Source organism: Giraffa tippelskirchi, chromosome 3 (genome assembly GCF_054371585.1).
Source record: "Giraffa tippelskirchi isolate mGirTip1 chromosome 3, T2T-mGirTip1v1.2.pri, whole genome shotgun sequence".
NCBI classification, from domain to species: Eukaryota; Metazoa; Chordata; class Mammalia; order Artiodactyla; family Giraffidae; genus Giraffa; species Giraffa tippelskirchi.
Window position 1 is genome coordinate 135,461,471 of NC_137277.1, and position 23,095 is coordinate 135,484,565.

General features: G+C 38.9%; 1 protein-coding gene across 2 annotated transcripts in view; it reads left to right on the plus strand.

Moving 5' to 3' along the window:
* The first annotated feature begins 6,999 nt into the window (after window positions 1-6,999).
* Window positions 7,000-23,095, plus strand: part of CNTNAP5 (contactin associated protein family member 5) — a 982,292-nt gene continuing 966,196 nt past the window's right edge. Inside the window, exon 1 of one of the 2 annotated variants that reach the window (XM_081576090.1) lies at window positions 7,000-7,343. In XM_081576090.1, the coding sequence (XP_081432216.1) occupies window positions 7,262-7,343 (82 nt within the window). In that variant the 5' untranslated portion in view covers window positions 7,000-7,261. The remainder of the gene's footprint in view (window positions 7,344-23,095) is intronic. The other variant, XM_081576091.1, reaches the window with a different exon arrangement.

The following is a 23,095-nucleotide window of genomic DNA, read 5'->3' on the forward strand; positions in this document are numbered from 1 at the left end:
GCTACTGCCAATCCCATATGGGGGTGGGGGGGCACTTGTATAAGGCAGGTCATAATGTTCATACTCTTAATTCATATGCCTTCTCCAAATTCTCGATATATCAATGTGACTTACTTAAAAGCCAGGTGTGCTCCTAGAACTGAACAGATTTCAGCACCTCTTCATTAATTTTAACAAACTTGGTAATATCAGGTTGGCTTTTGAGACAGCTATTCCCTGAGAGACAGATAGAAGTAGGATGACAGTAACCCTAAAGATAATTGCTTATAGTAGAAATAAAATTGTTAATCATATTGGAGCTCAAATTAGCAGATTAAACAGACACACACTCATACACACAGATTGACAAAGTTTAGTACCTTTATTTCATTTCTGAGCATTTGTGGCACTGAGGAAGAGCATGATAAGACAAGATTCTGGAATCAGAACCTGTGTGCTTCTATTTAATAGCTTTGTGCTTTGGGCAATGTTACTTAAATTTCATGAGTCTCAGTATCCTTATCTGCCAAATGTAATACCTCCCTTAGAATTTTGTTGGGAATTCTAAAACCGAAAACAAATTCAAGATGTCTGCTGCCTGTTGATATTTAATTAATGTTCTATTTTCTTCTAAAGAAATTAACTAGCAGAGGCTTAAGCAATACAGACATTTATTATTGTAGAGTGGAAGTAACTCAATATTGTAATGAAAACCCAGGAACTGTTTCTCTGCTTTTTGCCAACCTAAGTCTTGGCCATCTCCTCAGCTTTCCAAGTTGGTGACTGTACTTACAAAGCTCATGCCTTCATGTATATTGACCATACTATGTGGAAAACTGCTGGAAAATAAGATTTTTATTCATACAACGCTCTCTTCCCAGAGAAGAAAATCTCTCCAGCATGTTGAGTCTTACTGGTCAGAAATGGGCCACAGGCAAGATCCAGATAATCATTCTAAAAGGGGAATGCATTATAATTGCTGTGTTAGGCATAGTGAAATGATTTCTTCAGTAGCTTGTTCTGCAATCAAAGGAGGAGTTTAAATGGCTGATGATCAAAAAAACATGTCTGCCATTTTGATGGATTAAAAAAAAAAAGTGATTATTTTCTCTCCCATAAGTATTCATTATTTATGTTTATATATGTTATTTTACCACACAGAAATTCTGGGGAGTGTAAGAACCTTGAAGACAGCAACATATATAAGTAAATCTCATATATTTAACCAAAAGTTAATGATACAAATCTAAGCACAGTATTGTTGCTCAATAAATTGTTATTTGATTGGATTATTGTGATGTCTCTGGATAATGATTAAGCATATTTCCCATAGAATGGGTAATATTTTTAGGTAATGCCAGATAAATATATGACAGATATAGTGGATAAGGGCTTGATAAGTTGTTTTCTTTGGGCTACAACATTAACACACATTATAACTTGTGCCTATATAACAGAAATATCTTCACATGTATGATTATATGCACTATGCAAAACTGCCTAAACTAGGAATTACCACAATTCACAATTTACAGGTGTGGAAGTTGAATCTCAAAGATACCAAATTATATACTCAAGGTCTCATACCTAAACTGTAAAGTCAAGGTTAATACTCAGAGTTTCTGATTCTAAGCCGAAAATTTTTCATGAAACTCCCTCAAACAGGTTTCTTCTGAAACATGATATATATAAAAAAAATGATTTCTAAGTAATTGTAGGCAGCACTTCCTTTAGAGAGAGTCAGAGATAAGTGGAGGAGACCATTTTTTGACATATGTTTCTGGATGCGGTATGGCTGGATTTGTGCAAATCAAATATAATTATATAGAAAATTGAGAGAGTGAATTTCTCCCCTAGAAAAATCTGAACATTTGAGAAATATATGGCTTAGGAGAATGAACTATCAAAACACTGTTCTAAACTGCATCCCCAATGATTTTACATATAATTTACATATTGATTTCCAAGGGTAAATGCCCTCAAAAGAGGCTTTGAATTCTGATGCAATGGAGGTTAAAGTGATGGGGTGAGTAGCATTAAAAAAGTAGACAAGGATTTTCATATCTAACATTATCCATTCATCAAACGTTTATTGAAATCCTGCATATATACTGAAGACTCAAAGTTGAATACTAATTGATAAATTACTGTTCTTGAGAAACTACTCAGAGTTAGGAAAATATACGTGAACAAAAATATTCTACAGTAATTGATAAAGAGCTTGATAGAGGTATTAACCTAATTTGTACTTGAATGACAAGTGAAAATTAGCCAACTGGGAAGAAGTTCATAGAAGGAAGAAAGAAGAGTGTGTGAAAACAGTATGGCATGCTACCAGCTGAGAAATTTACACCTCAGGTAAAGATATTTACAGTGTTGCTCTATTTGCAGGAGATACACTATACATGACTCATTTTTATATAAAGGATGAGCTTGTGGTGATAAGATTGAGTTTGCGGTAGAATTAGGAGACAGAAGGAGTCGGGGAGACGCTCAAGTGAATTCTTCTCAACATTTGACTAAAGTCCATTTGCTTTAATAGAATAGTCCACTCTTCTGCAAAAGTAGAATTCTGCATTCATTACCCTAAGATTTGACTTTCTTGTTAAGGCAAAAATTCCTGACCTAATCTGACTTGAATAACAATCTTCATGGCCCAGGGTGACTCAAATCCCTTTACCCCCAAAGAGACAAAGAATCACTTCACAATGCCAACTATAAATTTTCATTCCCAGAGGAAGCAATCTTTGTCAATTTGTCAGTACTTATTATCTGACACTTAATCACATGCTAATCTGTATTGTTATCTCAATTTTTGATGTGTTGACATCATATTTTCCCCAATCATTTTTAGCTCAATGAGAACAAGGTGGTTTTTTTTTTCCCTCATTTTCTACATTCCATAAATATAGCATATGTAGTATTGGATACAAACTATAAAAAGGGGGAAAAAAGAGGAAAATTAAAACATTTAAAAGAAGAAGAAAGCATTAAAGGAAAAATAATTTTAACTTTCTGTTTCATCAATATTTTTTAAACACCTATTTTGAATATATGGGTGGCAACAGAAGTTGCAACAAACTGTAATATATGAAGTTGAAATAATCCCAAAGTACTGATATTCAAAATGGGATAGCCTACAATGACTGATGTAGACTCTTCTCCCATCCATACCAGGTACTCATATGTCATAGTGATTTTCTCCTCTGGTGGTTCAGCTGGTAAAGAATCTGCCTGCAATGCAGGAGACATGAGTTTGATCCCTGAGTTGGGAAGATTCCCCTGGAGAAGGGAAAGGCAACTCACTCTAGCATTCTTGCCTGAAGAGTTCCTTGGACAGAAGAGTCTGGTAGGCTAGAGCCTATGGGGCAGCAAAGAGTCTGACACGACTGAGCAACTACAACTTTCATTTTGCATTTGTAAAGATAAAGGAAACATGAGGGGAGGTTTTAATTTTCAAGTGTTATATGGTCTGAGACCATTAAGTCTGTATGATATATAATGTGTCAGTATCTATCTCCTCTTAGGATCACATCTATAAAATGGAGATGACAAAACATACCTTCCATATGTCTCACAGAAGGATTACAAAATCAGTGATTTACATAACTTGCTGAATATCCAGAAGTTAAGATTCCAGTTGTCAAATGATTATTTCCCTTCTACTCTCTTAAGGGAAAAGTAGGAACACTCAAATTAAAAGGACAGGAAAACCCAGTCCCATCCACTTTATTCCTTTTTAAAGATCTCAGATGTGTTTGTCTTGAGATGTTCAGATTTATCATTTAAAATGCAGACATTTGAGGATTTCAATTATTCATTTTCCCCCATTCCCCATTAGCAATCAATCTGCTCTATCTATGCAGAATTTTTAACCCTCTTCAAAATAAAGTGTTTTGCAAGTATGACTTATTCTTCTATATAAAGCTACAAGGGGGAAAGGGAGATTATTTAGCTTCTATTCCATCACTCAAAAGGTGGGTTTATCAGACTAAAAGGTTTACAAAAGAATTTCACTAGGTAAGTATCAATCTGGCTGCACTTTTGATAGTGATTAATATTCTAGGGCTAATAAAAACTTGTTGGCAAAATGCCCCCAGAAGATGGCATTGTTTACACTATTGTCAGAGAAGAACAGCTGTTTATCCCTGCTACATCCAGAGCTGCCATATTCTTACTGAAATGTTAACAAATCTTAGACAAATGTCTGCTGTTTAAGGCTCAAATTTGCTCTGAGAACAGGTGTGTTTGAGAGAGAGAAAAAAAAGCTACAACTGTAAATAGGATTTTAAATGAGATGCAATTTATATACTATACACTAAGTCTGCATATGGACAATTAAATGCAGAGTTCCAATATTTAGTAATAACTTGAAGATCATTCACAATTTCATGGCTTCATGTAAAATTTTTCCCTGATTGCTTTTCAATGTATATTCCAAGCACATTTTACTGACACAGATAGATTTCAGTCATGCTGTCAGAAAATGGAGCAACATCTTCCATAACTTTTGAAACATTTAACTATTTTTGGAGAGGTATAGAAGGTAGGTGTAGAAGGTAAGAGAGGTGTAGAAGTATAGTGGAGCATTAAACTCAGTGAATGAAGAGCTGTGTTCTCTGGTAGTATTTTCTCATTTATAAAAAAAGAGGTCTTGAAATGTTGGTCAAGATGTGGAGCTGGGTAAATCTCACTCACTGCTGGTGGGGAGGGGGGTAAGAATTGGTAATATTTTATAAAACAATTAGCAATACCTACTAAAGCTGAAGATAAGCATTACCTACAATTCAGAAATCCTACTCTTAAGCACATAATTGAGAAATACTAAGAGACCAGTACAAGATTGTATAGTTTATATTGAGAAAAATCTGTAAATAATCTATAGATTCATAAATAGATGAGTTAAGGAATAAATTGCAGCATATTCATAAAATAAAATATAATATAGCAGTTAAAATGAAATTATTATAACTACTTGTATTGAAATGTATGAATTAAATATATTTATATATATATGTATATAAAATGTTGAATTGTTGAGTAAATTGCAAGGTACAAAATGGAAAAGTATGATGCCACTTATGTATTGGCTAAAGACAATCTAAGCAATACTATATATTGTTCAGCAATGTAAATATATTTTCTAAAATATAAAAAAAGTGAACAGGAAGGGAAGGTTTACTTCTAAATATGGGATCAGGCAAGAATACAAAAGGGACTTAAAATATATTTTTACTATTTTATTTATTTTAAGGTCATATAAATATTAAAGAACATGCAAATCTGGACAATAGTTCCTAGTTTTTCTAGACTATAGTATGCTTAAGCTAGGCACATAGATGTTTTTAAACCTGGAATCCTGGATTTCAATAGGAGAAGCCAAGTCCATGCTTCTAGACTTGGAAACCCAGCCCCCTCCTCACTCAGACCCCTGCCAACTGAGCAGCTTCTTAGATCTCTTCCACTTTGGTGTTTTGTGATCTCCTGGTCATGGCTTTTCTCCCACAACTGCAGCCTGTCCTGGACAAGTATTCTGGTTGTCAAAGAATCTAGAAACTAACACAATTATTTTCAGGTAGAAGCTTAGAGACAAGAGGAACATTTACTTACAAATGAGAGGACCTCAGAATTCTTCTCGCTCTAATAAAATAAGGGTGTCGCTAACCCAATTCTCATCAACTATAGATTAATATCCCAATGATATGAGTCCAGCTCTAACCAAAAGCACAAGGCTAGCTTCAGGATTCATGCAGAAGCTGCTTGAGTCCCAGCTCAACCTGCTGTAGCTGTGCAGCTGGCAGCTGAGGACCAAGGGTTGTCAGGAATCAACCGTGTAAAATAAGTCTGCATATTTGTTACTGCTGAGGGAAATTGTGGGGGAGGGGGAGGAAAAAGGAGACATCAACTTCCTCTGAAGTGACTCCATCCCTAATGTGATTATAAGCTCAAGTAGAAATCATTATGGCTCCTCATTTTGTTAAGGTTTGACAGTTTTCTGACGGCTTCCAATAAAAACAAAATAATGATTAATGATCAAGCAGGAGAAACCCCAGTTGTAAACTAGAAGTCAAAGATAAAACCAGGGTTTCTAATAGGGGGCCTTTAGGAAGAAACCAAAACTACTATTTCCCCATCTTTTTAAATTTAAATCCCATCCAGAGAAGCTTTCAGATCTAGAATCCTATGAGTCAACCAGGACCCCCCCACCCTTACTCTCATCTACCACTCCCGATCTGTCTTCCCCTCTCTCTCAGATGCCAAGAACCTCCTGGGCTCCGGAACCGAAATCACCAAACACCTTGCAGTACTTGCCCAAAGCTACGTGCCAACAGCGAGAAGGGAGACGCAGACCTGGTCCGCCGTGAAAGGATGAGCCACGGGAGATGGGAGCTTGGTGCGGGGTTGGGACCACGTTAAACCGCTAGATCAGAAATCCCAATATTACCAATGCCAGTCAGCCTTCCATTCTAGAGAAAAAACCCGGGGCAAATTCAATTGCGTAATTCAATAAGTCAAGTCTTCCCTCGTCTCTTAAAAAAAAAGAAAAGCATCTCGTTGTCAAGCCTTCCAAAGGAAATTCCCTCTTGCTAATGCGTTCTCTTCCAAGTCCTGTTAGTATCCCTTTAGCATCGTTCTTCGAAAACCTGGTTTAAATGCTTTTAAGCATCCCCCACATTGGGGGGCAGGGAAGGAGGGGAACCAGAGAGACCGAGGCAGAGATGGAGATGTGCGGTCCCTCCCCGGTCCCCTCCAGGTAGCCTGCGCGCACCGAGGCGGCGGGCGGTCGGGGTGGAACGCGCCGGAGCGGGGCGAAGACCCGCCCAGGCTGCTCTTATAGGAGAGAGCGGGGCGGGCCTGGCCGGGGGCGGCGCCGCGCGCCCCACTCGCCTATAAGGAGCTGTCCGCCGCCCCGGTGCTGATTCCAGCTCGAGTGGCTAGCGAGGGGCGTTCGGCTGTCCAGCGAGCTCGGCGCCTGCTGTGGCTTTGGGTCGGTTTGCACCTTTAAGGAGAGGGGACGAGGAGGAAGAAGCGAGCGAGGAAGGGAAGTGCAAGCCAGCGGCAGTTGCGGGGACAGTAGCTCCATCTGCACCTTCAGAGAAACCCCCGTCACAGTTTCAGTAGAGCGTTTGGACAAGGGATGGAGTGAAGCCGCGAGTGCCTCTCCACGGGGGGGTGGGTGGGGGTCAGACTGTGCAGAGGAGAAGAGAGAGAGAAAGAAGAAGCAACGGCTGGCGCCTGCGAATTTGGAATTCGATTGGGAGGGACCTCTTACTCGGGGGAAATGGATTCTGGACCACGGCTGACCAGCGTTTTCACTTTGTTCTTTTCCGGCTTGTGGCATTTAGGATTAACAGCGGCAAATTGTGAGTACCAGAAGCTTGGGGCGGGTAGGTGAGGTGGGAGACCCTGGCGTTTGGAAAGACACTCAACTGTCCAAGCGTGTTCAATTGTGTCTGCTCTGAGCAGTGGAAAGGGGGGAAAATGCTGATTGGTGTGTTTCTATTGCTCTAACCATCCCAAAAGTTAGCAGAGCTCGAAGGAGCCAGCCCCTCTGGATTTTCTGTCCTTCTTCCCGAATCGGAAAGTTCGGGGGAGAAGGGAAGGATTTCTTCCCTCAGCCTTCCGCCAGCTCCGCGTTCTCTGCCTGCCTGGTCTCAGCCAGAGCTTCTCCCGGAAAGGGTCCCCAATTCCGGCTGTAGGCAATGGGGGCTAATCTTCCAGACACAGAGATGCTCCCAGCCACCGCACTCGGTGACAGCCGTTCCTTTCTGAATGCGGCTGCCTCCCTCCGATTTGCAGTATGCCCTGTGCCTTCCGATCCATGGTTTTCAGCTCTCCCCTAGGCAGAAGGCTCCAGTTGGGATACCTTGCAACAAATTGTCATCCGTTTAATAGGGTTGGGGGTTTTGGCCTAAAAGTCATGGGCCGATGTAGTCAAACCACAAGATCAATGGCTGCCCCTGTTATAGGAGGAAGAGCTTTGATGTACACTCCACCCCCAAAATCTTTGTGCCAAAGAACACATAATGAGTATGCACTAAGTGTACACTCTGCCATCCAAGCTCTAACCTCGGCAAATGCAGGACATTTAATTTAATAGGCAGGAAAGCTGGACACCTGGGGATCCGCCACCTGCACTGTATATTTAAAGAACCCAGTTCGTCAAACTTGAATAAATTGCTGGAGCCATCAGAGGTGCAAGCTCAATTGCTCAGCTGCCTCTCTAGGCAGAGAAAGAGAAGTTTTTCCAGCTCTGGAAACTCCTAAATGAAGAAAGAAAGCAATTAAGCCATCTGTGTTGTTTCCAAAGATGGTCTATCAAGTTTCCTCAAGGTTCTGGGTTTCCTGCCTTATCTTATAACTTCATCATGAACCTCAGTAATATCTAACCAAATTCTAACTGTTCTGATATTTTTTCTTATTTTTGTGGTTTGAACCATCACTGTTGGAGAAGAGTAGGAAGGCCCCTTACTACTTACACGTTTCTCTACCTCACTCTCCACCCTCTTAATCCAAAAGGTCCTTAAGAAAGAAATACTCAGTACCTCAAGGGAAAACAATTGGAAAATGTTCACTGACAATGATCCAAAGCTGACCCAGTGTTCCTATCTGTGATTGGAAGTTTTGGGGATCTGAAATTGATAGTTAGTGGAAATGGATTATAAAGATTTTTGTTAAAGTTTGTATTTTAAAGGTATGCTGAAAAGGTCAGCCTCTTTAAAGGGGAGGAACCAAAAGGCCTTAGTTCAGAAATTATTTCAAAGAATAGATAAGGACAGGGTGGAATCTAATATTTCTCTCCTCTTTCTTTTCCTCTTCTCTCCACATCCTCCTGCTCCTCCACCTCTTCTTTTTTTTTTTTCTTTTGTAAGTAAAATTGTTCCCATGGTGCTGTAGAAAAACATCTAAGTGGTTCAGTAAGAGGAAGTTAGGCATGGTGCTGAGTTCTTTCTCTAACTCCTAGAACACTAGAGGTCAGTATTGTCCTAATGATGCAAAGGTGTGGCAGTAAAATAGCTGTGCTTTTCCTCTAGCACATACACCTATCTGAAAACAGTTAATATTTTGAAGATCTATGAAGGAAAAATGAGGAATAAGGGTGGAATAAATAAAACATACTCTATAGGAATATGGGTTGGGCTTCCCTATATAGCATCTTAATGGCAAGAAAAAAATATATATATAGGATGAGTTTTTCTGTAAATTAACTGAATTATAGTTAATGTTACAATAATGTTCATAAAACCTAAATGGTATGAGCTTAAGGCTCATGCTTATCATTACTGATGCAGCAATAAAGCTAATTCTAGGCATTTAAAATAAAACCTTGTGATAATGAGCTTTAGTATTTCATCACTGACAGTGTAATTTCCCTATTTCCAATCAGCATTTCAGTTGAATGCATGCTGCTTGCTAAGTATTTGGGGGTCAATGCTCTTAAACAATAATGTTAAATGTTTTTATTTTGCCAAACAAAATGTATTAATTCAGTGAAAAATAGAATAGCAGCAGAAAATTACTTTGAATTCAGTTCTGGTGGTCTTCCAAACCTGTGATGCAGAACCTCTAAGGGAAAAAAAAAAAAAAATAACATTTCACAATTCTTCCAGACTTCTGTTGTCCACATACTTAATCCATTTATTATAGTGCTTTTGTTTACTTTTTAGCGGCAATCCATTAACATTTATATGCATATATTGACAAAGAGAAATCTTTAAAATTGTCAATTTTTGTAAGTTTATAGATAATTTGAAGGATTTTCCCCCAGGATTTTTATTTCTATATTTTGAAATAATCCTTCAAGTCATTTGTGACAGTACTGTTGGAAATGGATTATTTACCCAAGATGCTCCATGGTATACTTGCAAACTTTGTTCAACTAAAAACAACTTTTAATTGTTTCTAATCTCCTGGCAACAATTTATTATTGTTAGTGCTGTTTGTGTGTGTTTAATTTTCTCATAATCCGACCAAAACTTGGGCATTTAGCTGCAAGGGAAAAATGAATTCTTGCCCAATTATAGATCTTATAAGTTTCTAATTAAACAAAATTAAAATAAAGTCAGGTTAGAAGGCCAGCTACAGTATAGATAATATGAATCTGTGCAGAGAACGTAATTACCAACCAGTAATAAAAACCCTGGAAATTCCCCCATTTTGGATTTTCAGGGTATTAAACAGCTACAGTACTTCCTTTGTGTTTACCCTGAGGGAATTAGTTAATTTCAAATGTAGATATGATAGGCCAGTATTAAATGAAAAAAAAAACATTTTGCATATAATATCAGCTCCTTTGACACAAGAAGAAATGACATGACTTGATAGTTGGTTAGAGTGAAACTAGGATTTTGAAATGATAGGAGTTCTAGCCCTAGTTATGCCACAGCTAAGATGCCAAACACCCATCAGGTGATGCATCATTTCTGTTCTCACAGCTCAGGTATAAAATAGCAACTGAGATATGTATCTACTCCCAAATAGAATAGCAGCTCAAATTTTACAGAGGAAATTCTTCAAACAGGTACATTAAAAGACATGCTTGCATTCAGAAGACAAGAGGAATGCAGGGGACACTTATAGGGTCACTGTTCACTTTATTTTACAATAATTGGATGTTATGTGATTATAAAAAGTCTTGATTCCGACCAGTCACTTGGATGATCTCTAAGCATTTTTTCTCTTTGTTGCTACATATTAGGTCCACACAGATAACAGCCAGGAGAGAAAAATCGAAAAGTCTTTACTCCTTTCATCACAGGCAGAACTTTATCGAAAATATAGGAAAATGTCAACCATATTCCTAAAGATCTTCAAATAAAGAGACGCACTGTACTTTGAGTTTTCTGAAGCTTATGCACAAACCCAGTCAATACATAATATTATAAATAAACAAAGATTAGATTCTTTTTAGCAGGAAGGTGTTTACCATTTACTTTTTTGTGGCATTTACATTGCAGTCATCAGAAGTAAAAGAAACATTATATTTTTCACTTGCAAGAGTCCTGAAGATTTTCCCGTGGTTGAATGGGCTGGTCTTTGACTATCCATATGAATTATTTTCCCTTTCTCTCCACATAGTCCCTGTCTCCAAACCACATTCATATTTCCACAACTGGAAAACAGAAAATCTGGACTAGCAATTATCATACAAGGGTATACACTTAAAAAAAAGTCAGTTTCTATAAGAATCACCTTAACTCACCCCCACGTCTTATTCTCATTCTAATGAATGACTGACTGTCTTCTAAATTGCAGTTTTCTCTTCCCAACTTCTCTTGCCTTTCCTTTCTTTAATGGGACCCAGTTTTCCTTTACTACATTGCTTTATTTTTCAGTGTGTGCCCATTTGTTACAAAACAAAATAATGTGATATCATTAAAAATGTTCCTAAAACTTTTGTTTTAGTTGATGAACAAAAAGCTCTTTATCTTGTATGCCAGAACTACGCTGAAATATGACCTATATATACAAGCCTAATTATCCTTGTCATGTAAGACAGTGGGGAGATGGTCTAGTTACCTGAAAGGTTAGAGTACAAAAATCATTCACTCCAAAGGGCTTTATTTTGAAGCTTCAGGATTCTCATTAGACACTTCTGGAATGATAGTACTCAAAACTGTTAAGCAATTATACTTAGAATAACAACATAATAGAGTTTTAATTCCTACTAGCTGGTAGCTGCTACGGACTTAGTATCTCTCAGTCCATGTGCTATGTTCATGCAATTTGGCAAGGAAGCACAGCTAGGTAGATTTTATTAAATCCAATTTACAGATGAGTAAATTTAAGGTTAATAGACGTTAATAATTTTCCCAAGATCATAAACTCAAGGAATGAAAAAATCAGAATCTGGACCTGTATCTGTCTATCTCCAAAGATCAGACTCTTTACAAGATATGAAATTAATCCGCATGCATTCTGATGGGGTCTGTGTGTGAGCATCTGAAGAAAGTTGCCTTGGTATCTCTGTAGTTCGTCTCTGCAGCTCTATTCATAACAAAGGCCATGGAGGCAGCTCTTTCCACCAGATCCAGCTCCTGAGCTTTACCTTCAAAAACAATCAAACAATCAGAATCTACATTTGATGCAAGATGCCAGACATTGCAATAGGCAAAGATTGAAAGCCTTATATCTGGATGAACACCGGATGTTCTGTTTTTCTTTTACAAGTTTCAGTTTAAAACTTGATAAGGAAAGGGTGTAGCCTTGAAGATGTGATGAAGATGTGATGTGTGTGCAAACACACATACATACACAATACCATAAAAAGGTACCTCTGTTGGTATCATGTCTTGTAAGTCAATAGATGTCAGACAAAACTATTAATTAAATAGCAAGTATAAGCTTCCTTTCTCAGTATTGGGCTGGTCCTGAACAGGCTCTGCCTAATACTCTAAATTTCATCCAAATTACTCCTCCCATACTGTCTAATTTCCAGTTTCTGGAATTCCACATTCCACAGACAAACCATTCTTTCTCATGTTTCCTTGTGTTTATTGGCGTATGTCTGTCTACTCGGTTTAGAATGTCCTTTCACATTTTTTATCTTCTATCTCTTTCTTCATCTCCTCCCCTGGAAAACATACACACTTTCCCCAGGCTAGGTCAGATGTCCCTGTATATCACTACTATATTTCCATAGCACCTCCAGTCCTTGTCTTCCCAACTCAATGTGCATTTCCCTGATTATCATATTTTATCTGAATATCTATAGTCAATGCCTAAAATATATGGATGAGAGAAGAAATGAATGGGTTCCAACTAAAATTTTTCATTTCTAAACCAAGATCTTCCTATGGTCCCACTGCTAGAGTGTTTTGAAATGTATTTGTTTATTTTTTTTTTCAAAAAAAAAAACATTACTTATTGTAGTTTTGGAAATGCTAAGAAGATGTTAGAATACGCAGCTTTTAAGTAAAAGAGCAGAAATTTAGATTATTTGGTTGGATTTGGAGCTGAAGAGTGGGCTTCTGCATTTACACAGGGCTGCACATTTCCATGAGTTCACTGGTGACATGATCTTATTTCTGTGTCAAATAGCTCTTTGTTCCTAAAAGAGAACACCTTCCCATTCTTTGACTTTAAAACCAAGTTTGAGCTAATTTTATTAACTTGCTTGTGCAATTTTAATGAGTGTTTTCTATATAGTCTGAAAATACACAGATATATATTGATATAAAAATCCTTCTTCATAACTCAGTGTTCAGTATAAAGAAGAAAAGTTTAGATTCTATTTAATGAGGTTTTAGTCATAAACTATTAGAAAGATCTTATCTAATTACAAACCTACAACACTGCCCTGATAACACAATCCTGAGTCTCTGATGTCATCTTTTTATGCTGTTGTTGAAAGAAGATTTGAGTGTTAAGAGTTTGTGTGTATTACTCATTTGAAAAAGTTTGTTGAAGAAATGAGTACCAACAAAAAGTTCTTTTTCTTAAAGTCAAGTTTTTCTATGAAGCTGGAGGAGTAAAGATGCATTAAAAGATAGAGGCCATGACCTCAAGGAACTTTAAACATGGGCAATCAGCAAAATAAATCTTTAATCACATCAAAGTGATAAATGCTATAGCAAAGGTAAGCACAGGTGAGCATCTCAAACTGGTTGGGGCATCGAGGCAGGCCCTCTGAGGGAAACAGAATGTAAGTCAAGACTTAGAGTCAGACTTCCTAGCTGGGGAAAGGAAAGGAGGTATTAGAGGCTTTTTGTGTTGTAGTGATTACTTGCACGAGTGACTCACAGGCCTACAGATAGAAGAAGAAACTGGACAAGTAGGTAAACATGGGAGTCTATGATTTTTACTGTGAAAACAATAGAGGGTCATCAAAATATTTTGAACATGTAATTAAATAATACATAATCAGATTTTTGTGTTTAAAAAAATCACTGTATAAAGGAAAAATTAAAATGAGTGAAGGCTAATCATAAGAAAACCAGTGAAGAGCTTATTACAATAACAGAGGTGATAATTAATAAGGGCCTAAGGACAAAAGTTTCAGAACCTGCAAAAGTCATAAAGAATCAGAAAGAAAATCATGAGGCAAGTAAATTCAAAACCAAGGAATCTATGAGCTAGTAAACTCACAGAAGGCACAGATTTGTGGTTAAAATGTATTTTATTGCTGCTTCCATTGTTTTTGACAAATGAGAACTGCAGGTACTAGAAAAGGTGCTCAGTTCTCTGAAATGAAGTTCTTCTCAGCGAATACCAAATGACCATATTCTCAGTGCAGTATATTTCATATTTGCATGACACCATATAGCACATGCTGTCTGTATCCATCATCCTGATGCATCTTGTAGTCTGTAAATTATGCTGGTTTTTGTCAGCAGAGTGAGAACTAGTCATTAAGGAAGGAGCAATTAAACCTCAATCCCACACCTTCTCATCCCCCTCTGGCAGGGGGGTAAACCAGAGATCATAACTACTATCAGTGGCTGCTCTGGGGAAGGAGAAACCAGGGAAGTTGGGTGTGCCAGGTTGATTTGCCATCATTGGTAATTGATTTGCTGGCATAAATTCCACATCTCTACATTTCTAATTGCTTTTGTGCATATTCTGGGGGGTTGATTAATGCCATCTGTTCCTTGGATCAGCTGAATTGATTGAGTTTTAAAGGATGACAACATCAATGTTGAAGATAGAAGAAAGTGAAGGAAAATGCCAAAACATCCCTTGTGGTGTATATTATTTTTAACTATCCACCTTTGGAAGCAGATACATCCTTCTGAAGACAGTCTAAGGCAAATAGTAGTCTAAAGAGATTTGCCTGACAGACAGATGCTTGTAGGTGTTAGTCTAGGCCACTGTTTGCTAAATATATATGTTCAGTTCCCTCTCCTCTGCCTTCCTCCTTCCCTTGTCCTTTTCCTTCCTCTCTTCCCCGCTCCTCCTCTCTGTCATGTGGCCACGTATTTTGGGTAATACCATTGGCTTTTCCCTGATTGTGTTAAGATGTGATAAGAGGGGAGAAAAACATCTATCTGTTGCACTCTGATGCTGCCTTGCTAAATATGTAGGCACAGTCACCAAATGTGAAACCTCCCATCAAGGCCTATTCTAAGAGCAGTCCTGACAGTGATCTACCACCCACTGCACTTGGGAAAGCCCACTGAATTCCAATACCCCCACCCATCTGTCTGCAAACAACTCTTCTACTAACTCCATTGGTCCCTGAATCTGTAGATATGAAAGAAAGCCTTCTGGTTCATAGAGAAGCCTTAAGACATAGAGCCTCACTAGGAGAGAAAATATAAGAATTTAAATCTGCACTGAACTCCACTTGACTGAGGGAAACAGAAGAAATATTTCTAGACAAGACAGAGTCCGGTGTCTGAAGGAGGGGGAGAGGATGATCTGAGCTGGGGAAGGGAAAACAGGAAGAGTGTTCAGAATGTCCAAGACAAGTGTCACCCACTTCCTGATTTTGCCCAGGCTGACCCTCCGTATTGCAAGGGTGAAAGTGTTGCAGGTGGGCAGTTGGGAGGTGATAAAGGACAGTAGAAAGGGCACAGGTCCCACAATTCTGGGTTGGTGTGACTCTCACTCAGGATTTCCTATGGATACTAACATGAGCCTTGTAGAGTCAGTGTTAGTATAACATGAGTTACTCTGTATAAAACACACATGACTCATTATTATAATTGCTAATGAATCCCAACATGGATTCTCTCAAAATCAGTTACAATAATAATCGGGCAAAGACAAGAACATTTGCATTCCCAAGCAAAGATGGAAGGGCTCACTCTCCCTTCATCAGAGGGCTGAGTAATTGCCAAGGCAAAGAGAAACTCACTCTTATTTCTCTCGGATGTCAGAGGGACTGTGGGTAGAACTGGTCTCCACCTGACAGAGACCCAGGGCCATCTGGGTTCCTCATGCTGCCTTGCTAAATATGTAGGCAGAGTCATCAAATGTGAAACCTCCCATCAAGGACTTTTCTGAGGGCAGTCCTGACACAGATCTACTACTCACTGCACTTGGAAAAGTGCACTTGGGCTCTTCCAAGGTGCGATCAACTATGATCCCTGCTTCTGGGTTTTGGCCAGTGAAATGCTTGCTACAAACCTCATTAAGAAAGTGGAGAAAAGAGCTGCCTCTAGAAAAGAAAAGAGCACATCCCCTCCAGAAAACCCTGGCAGAAGATGTCAGTATTAGGGGAGAAGCATCCTTGAACAGACCTTGAGAAAAAAATCAGTGAATGTGAACAGGAATATATGTAGTGTTCCTAGTAGCCTAAGCTCTCCATTTGCAGGAGACTTGAGCAGATGGAAGTTAAATCTGCAGGTCAGGAAAGTTGTGCTTTCCTTCTGGCTACTGCTGAAGTCTCCTTTTGGTAAATCCTTAGTTCAAGTGTTCTTCTATTCTTGTAAATATTGGGTTAAAATTGGGTGCTGCTACAACACCTAATGAATCATTAATAAATGATTTTTTGGTTGTTTTATGCCCAAGGTAATGCTCTTTAAACTTTGCCACTGAAGTGCTGCTTGCCAGAAAAAAATAAAATACAAAGAGTGCATAGAACCCAGGGGAGTCTGAGAGCTTAGCTTCATGTGGCTGCTGAACCATGTAATTTCTTGAATTTTTTTCTTAAACACTCAGACAAATCTGCATTCCATCCCATATTGCATCCATGTGTAAATTACAGGAAAACTATTTTCCCACAATCTCTGGTTAAAAATTGATTAGCAAAATTGATTTACTTAACTCATGGCAAAGGGCCACATACACCCAGGGGCACAAGTCTAAGCTTTCTGGCTCTTTATCCCTATTTATACCTGCTAGGATTCCTGTATGAAAAGTACAACTTCCTTGTCTCACTTCTCATTTTGGAACAGGTAGCTTCCTTTCTCATTAAATGTGATTGGTCTGTGAGCTGCAAATTATAATTAATCAATAATGGGAGGTGAGAAGAGCTTATCGATTCACATGAGGAAAGGAAACCCACAAGCCTACTTGATGAACAGAAATGGAACTTTTGGGAGGGGCTGTGGGTAAGAAGTTTGCTCAGCTTCACTCTGAGTCTGTGCCCCACCCTATGGCAGTCACCTGGCAATATGCTCCACATCCATGGAGCTTACCTTTGAGTAAATGAGCTCTTCCAGGTTACAGGATTCAGGTCAATGAGGGCAGGTTTTTTCCTTTTTCTTTCTTTTTTTTTTTAAGAAAATTGGAAGCAGGCTGAGCTTACCAGGATATTAAAGGAGAGATTAACGCTTCTGCTTCTACAACAATCAGGAACTGTTCAACACAGTCACAAGAAATGAAATCACCAGATTTCATTCACCAGATAAGAAGGTCTGAACATTAGAGATGAGAGATAAAGTTAAATGACGTGTTTCTTCCTGGACAGAGCTTCCAAAGATACGCTTCATCCCAGTGGTGGTACCTGATGGGCTCATTCTATTCCTCCCCACAGTCTGATGCAATAGTTATCATCCTCCCCATTCTAGGACAAACATGAGCCAGCTTGGACAGTGAGGTGATTTACCCATGATCAAATAACTTGCATGTGGTCACACTAGGATGATAACCCATATTTCCCTGACACCACAGTCCATATCTTTTTTATACTCTACCCACTGCTTTCTTGAACTCAAAGCTAAGGTTGAGCTACTCTTGAACTTGAGATGGTCAACCTTGCAGACCTAGTTTTTCTCTGTGTTCGAGGGTAAGAAAAACCTTATCAGTCTAGACCTACAGATTTCTCCCCCTTGTGCAGGTCATCTTATTCTAACTTTGCTGGCAGCACTTTCCCCCTAACTAGGAGTCTTTGTGACAAATAGTTTCCTGTTTCTGAAAGTTGATTGTCTTACTCACTAAAGCTTATACCATTAAATAGTGGTCTTGAGGACCCTGAGATGAGCCCAGTTTTAGTGCATCTGTTCCTGTCTCATACTCCCTAGAGACCTTCCTCACTAATTTCAGTGTTTTCAGCACTCCATCATACTGTAGCCCTCCTAGATTTTATCAGATGGATGTTCTGTTTTTATTTCTGTTTTTTAAAGTTGGTGCTAATAAGAAGACCCCTATTTGTGATGTTTAGATCACAGATTCTAATAACGCAAGGATTGGGCTACATTGAGATCCATTCTCGGTCTTTGAGGTAAGCTGCAGAGTTCACCCTATATCCAGCCTCCAACCTCCTTTCCCCCAGTGGGGATGGATGGGAGGGAGGGTTTTGAACAAGCACATGCTGAAGGACATTATTTTTCACCACAGATGAGGTCCCATGACGAGCACTGGCTCTGTGGGCCTCAGAGAGTCTGCGTGGCAGAGAACCACCCGTTGTGTCCAGTTCCCTTTCATCACCAGTCTCAAGGAAAGCCAGGCCAGGGGATTCTGTGCTTTATTCTCTAGCTCCCCCTGCTTGTGTCCCTTCGACTTGAGCTATTATTTAGCTTAGTTGTGAGGTCTCTGTCTCCTCTGTCCTGTTTTTCAGCTATTTTCTTGTCTCAGCAGACCTTCTTGCTTAGGTTTAAAGAGGCTAAGCAATTTGTTCAATGGTCAGCATCCTCACAGCTTTGCTTCTCTTCCTCCAACCATAGAGCCATCAGGAAGGGACATGGAGTATCCCGAAGTCATTCACGCTGAGGCAATGAATCAGAGCTCTGTTCTAGCGCTCCAAAAGAAGGAGTGTTCCAGGGAACAAGACCTTAAATATTTAAACTTATTTTAGGAGGATAACACTATGGTTTCCAAGATTAAATCTTATGTAGAATTTCTATGTAAAATAAATTGCACAGATGGCAGCTTTGTGGGATATGGGGAGAGGAGATGCAAAATCCTATCACTCAACCTATCCTCCTTTCCTGATTCTTCAGGCAAGTGGCTCACAAAGCCTCCTGCTTTACCTGTAATTGTAGGAATCTCCAAGTTTATAGTTTCATGCAAAAGTGATGAGGCATATGAAGGTTTTAAGAAAAAGTGGGGGTAGTGGCCTCAATGGTGGCCAACACTTGGCTGCTGTGCAGCCACAAGCCCACTCTGGGTGTGTGTCACAGGAGACGCGCTTTCAATTTTCTTTCAGGAAGAGCCCCTGGAGTAGGAAATTGCAACCCACTCCAGTATTGTTGCCTGGAGAATTCCACAGACAGAGGAGCCTGGTGAGCTATTGTCCGTGGGGCCACAGAGAGTCAGACACGACTGAGCACACACAGATAAATACATACATACATTCTTTCATATATTATTTTCCATTCTGGTTCGTCACCATCCATTCTGGATATTGAATATAGTTCCCTGTGCTATACAGTGGGACCTTGTTGTTTATTCATTCTCTACAAAGTAGTTTGTATCTGCTAACCCCAAACTCCCAATCCATCCCTCTGCCACCCACCTGCCCCTTGGCAACCACAAGTTGGTTCTCTATGTCTGCCAGAATGACCATCATTAAAAAGTCCACAAATATCAAATGCTAGAAAGTGTAGAGAAAAGAAAGCCCTCCTACACTCTTGGTGGGAATGTAAGTTTTTACAGCCATTGTGGAAAACAGTATGGAGGTTTCTCAACCTCCGTACTGAAAGTAGAATTGCCATATATGATCCTGCAATCCTGCTCCTAGGCATATGTCCAGAGAAGACTAAAATTAAAAAAGATACATGCACCCATTTTGACCTTTTTTATAAAAGGCTTTTCATGTTAGCCACACAGTGAATAACCACTTGATAAACTGAATTAAACTACAGAGAGGCTAACTGAAGCCCAAGTACAGACAGCATGCCTGGATTAGGGACAGTAAAAGGGCAGACAATTGGTACACAGTCCAGTACTCTCTCCATAATTCTTGCCTCTGTTTGATAACACTTGAGGGAGAAATGGACATTTGGCTCCAGAATTGAGGCTCTCTTAGTGTTCCCTAATGTTAATGGATGTGACTAGCCATTGTGAAAATACACACATGAAATTTAGTTGTACCCTATCTGGATTCAGGCTTAGTTTCTGGTTCTGGTTGGAGTGTTATTGTCACCACAGGCATACATGTTTCCTCAGTGTACCATTCATTAGAAAATCACATTGCATTAGATCTACACTGTACTTGCATATGAGTGAACTCCAAATGCTCCTGTTCTCCATTCTTTTATTTGTTTAAATTGGACCTATTGCTTTATTTTTCTTCTTTATCTATTTGGCCATGCTCCATGGCTTGCAAGGTCTTAGTTCCCTGCTAACTGCTAAGTCGCTTCAGTCGTGTCCGACTCTGTGCGGCCCCATAGACGGCAGCCCACCAGGCTCCCCCGGCCCTGGGATTCTCCAGGCAAGAATACTGGAGTGGGTTGCCATTTCCTTCTCCAATGCAGGAAAGTGAAAAGTGAAAGTGAAGTCACTCAGTCATGTCCGACTCTGCCAAGAACTAAGTAGGGCCAATATAGGTCATTGCTGCTGCTGCTGCTGCTAAGTTGCTTCAGTCGTGTCCACCTCTGTGCGACCCCATAGTCGGCAGCCCATTAGGCTCCGCCGTCCCTGGGATTCTCCAGGCAAGAATACTGGAGTGCATTGCCATTTAGTTCCCTGATCAAGGATTAAATCCAAGCCATGGCTGTGAAAGCACTGAGTTCTAACCACTGGACCACCAGGGAACTCCCTACTCTCTATTCTCAATAGAATTCAATATAATAAGTAATTTATGATGCTATATGTACATGCATATATACGTGTACACACAACTATATGTATAATAAATTTGAGAGATTATTAGTTTTCTTTCATGGTTAATGTGCCAGGTACAATTTTACATGTGCATGCATGCTATGTGAACTATTTATTCTGGAAAATGTCAAAATTTATTATCCCCCACGGTCAATATTGACTTGGGTGTCACCTCTGTGAATATTTACCTTTCTAGATAATGAATTGAAATGGGCATTTGGATGGAAATTAATATCCATTTATTTTCTGAAATTGAATGTGTTTTGCCATGAGAATGGATAAATGCTGTTGGGAGGTGTGCAGACATGTCCCACTGTGGAGGCTCTGTTTCAGCGTGGTGCTCAGGAAGCATCCTTTGCATTCTGATTTACTTTGGTTTGGGGTTTTTAATAGTTCTTTCACATGATTCTTTTACTTAATGGACAGAATGCAAAACTTCAAATATATTCAGCTTGACATTTCAGTAACATAATCAGGAGATAATGATACTTGTGCATATGGGTAATAAGTATACATGGAATTAATGAGCACTTTAGTTTTGGGATTTATTTAGGACAAACTAGTTACCTGAGAAATACATAGCTCCTTCAACAATGATTTAATTCAATGAAAAATACAGGGAGAGACGTAAAATTACAAAGTGTTTCCTTTGGTTTTGAGCTATTGACTTAATGCTTTCAAAAAAAATTTTGATGTGTCATGTGTTTTGTAGATATGATATGTATGCCTGTGCATGTATATGTATTTGTACAGTGCTTATGTCTTTCTTTACAAAAGTCAGTGCCTCACACATATTCAGGCATCTTTTAATATATCAAACTAATTTGAAATTCTTTCTTAAATTGTGAGTCTACAATAGAGATATTTCCTGTTGCTTTTCCCTCACTGTTTTATCAATTTTAGATATTGAGTAACAATACATATTTTTTTGGCCTAAATACATTTAAATAAAAATATAATTATAACAAATGATATGTTCTGTTATGTATGCACAATATATGTGTATGCTTTTCTATACCAATGTCCACACACATTGCATTCTTGGTTTTGTCCTTTATAAATAAGACAGGTTAGTTTAGATGCCATGTCAGCAAATCTTTTCTAGCTGTCAATGGTCAGCTAAAAGGAAGAAAATATCAAAATTAAGCACAGGCTGTGGTTTCATAGTTGAGAGACTAAACCACTGTGGAAATTCATTAGTAAAGTTAATCTGACAAACATCTGAGCAAGTGAAACAGAATCAATTTGAGGGGAGAATGTATGACTCTAATGATGCTCTCACCCTTGTTGATATGTTGTCTGGAGTAAAGATTTCTAAGTTTTCTGTATAAATATCTATTGTTGGACAATTCAGTTTGACTTATTGAATTCCTATAGCTAAGTGTTGTGCGGCTTTGTTGGGGAAATGATGTCATTTGGTGTATGAGGAAATAAAAACACCTCAGCTGATAGCAAGTGAAAGTCTCATTTTACACACCATCCAAATCACATCCTACATTAGAAACAAACCCAAGACAGGACTTCTGCTCCTTGTGATGGGAAAGTATGATTACTGGAAAAAGCCGAAAGACATTGGGAGGTTTTTCTGTCCATATTTGCTTGTACATGTGTACACGTATGTGCTCAATGTCAATTAATTTAGCTTGGGTTTCTCTTTTAAAACAAATTATACCTGGTGTTAATCAGTTGTTCTCAGCTGGAAGTGATTTTGCTCCAGGGGACATTTGACAGTATTTGGAATATACATCCTCTATTGTCACTACTGGAGGTTTGCTAGTAGCATCCAGTTGGTAAAATCCAGAGATGTTAGTATAAGCTTTCCTGGTGTCTCACTGGTAAAGGATCTGCCTGCCAAGCAGGAGATGTAGGTTAGATTCCTGGCTCAGGAAGATCCCCGGGAGAGGAAAATGGCAACCCACTCTAGTACTCTTGCCTGGGAAGTCCCAAGGATGGAGGAGCTTGGCAGGCTACAGTTCATTGGGTTGCAAAGAGTCAGATACAACTTAACAACTAAACAGCAGCAGCAGAGATATTAGTACACACTCAATGATGAACAAGAATGTGCTCCACAATAGATAACTATCAGCCTCAAAGGTCAAGATAGTCAAAATTTGAGAAACACTGAAGCTCTGTCAGTCATTTATGGATCATCATGTATTAATTTTTAAAGATGTCCAACATACACACACACACATATGACTTCCTTCTAACATCTAGTATTGTAGAAAGATGCTTAGACTAGAAGAAGAAAAATCAATACATATCTGCTCCTGATTTTGTCACTTACTGGCCGTGGGATTTTGTGCTCATCATTCCACATTTTTCTCAAATAAGGATGATGATATCTGCCCTAACGGCTTTGCTATTGTGAATAAGAAATGAAGCAAGGCATGTCTTTGGAGAAGCTATACACATATATTTTTGATGTATTGATATTTATTAGAATCTTTATTATTTGGAGGAG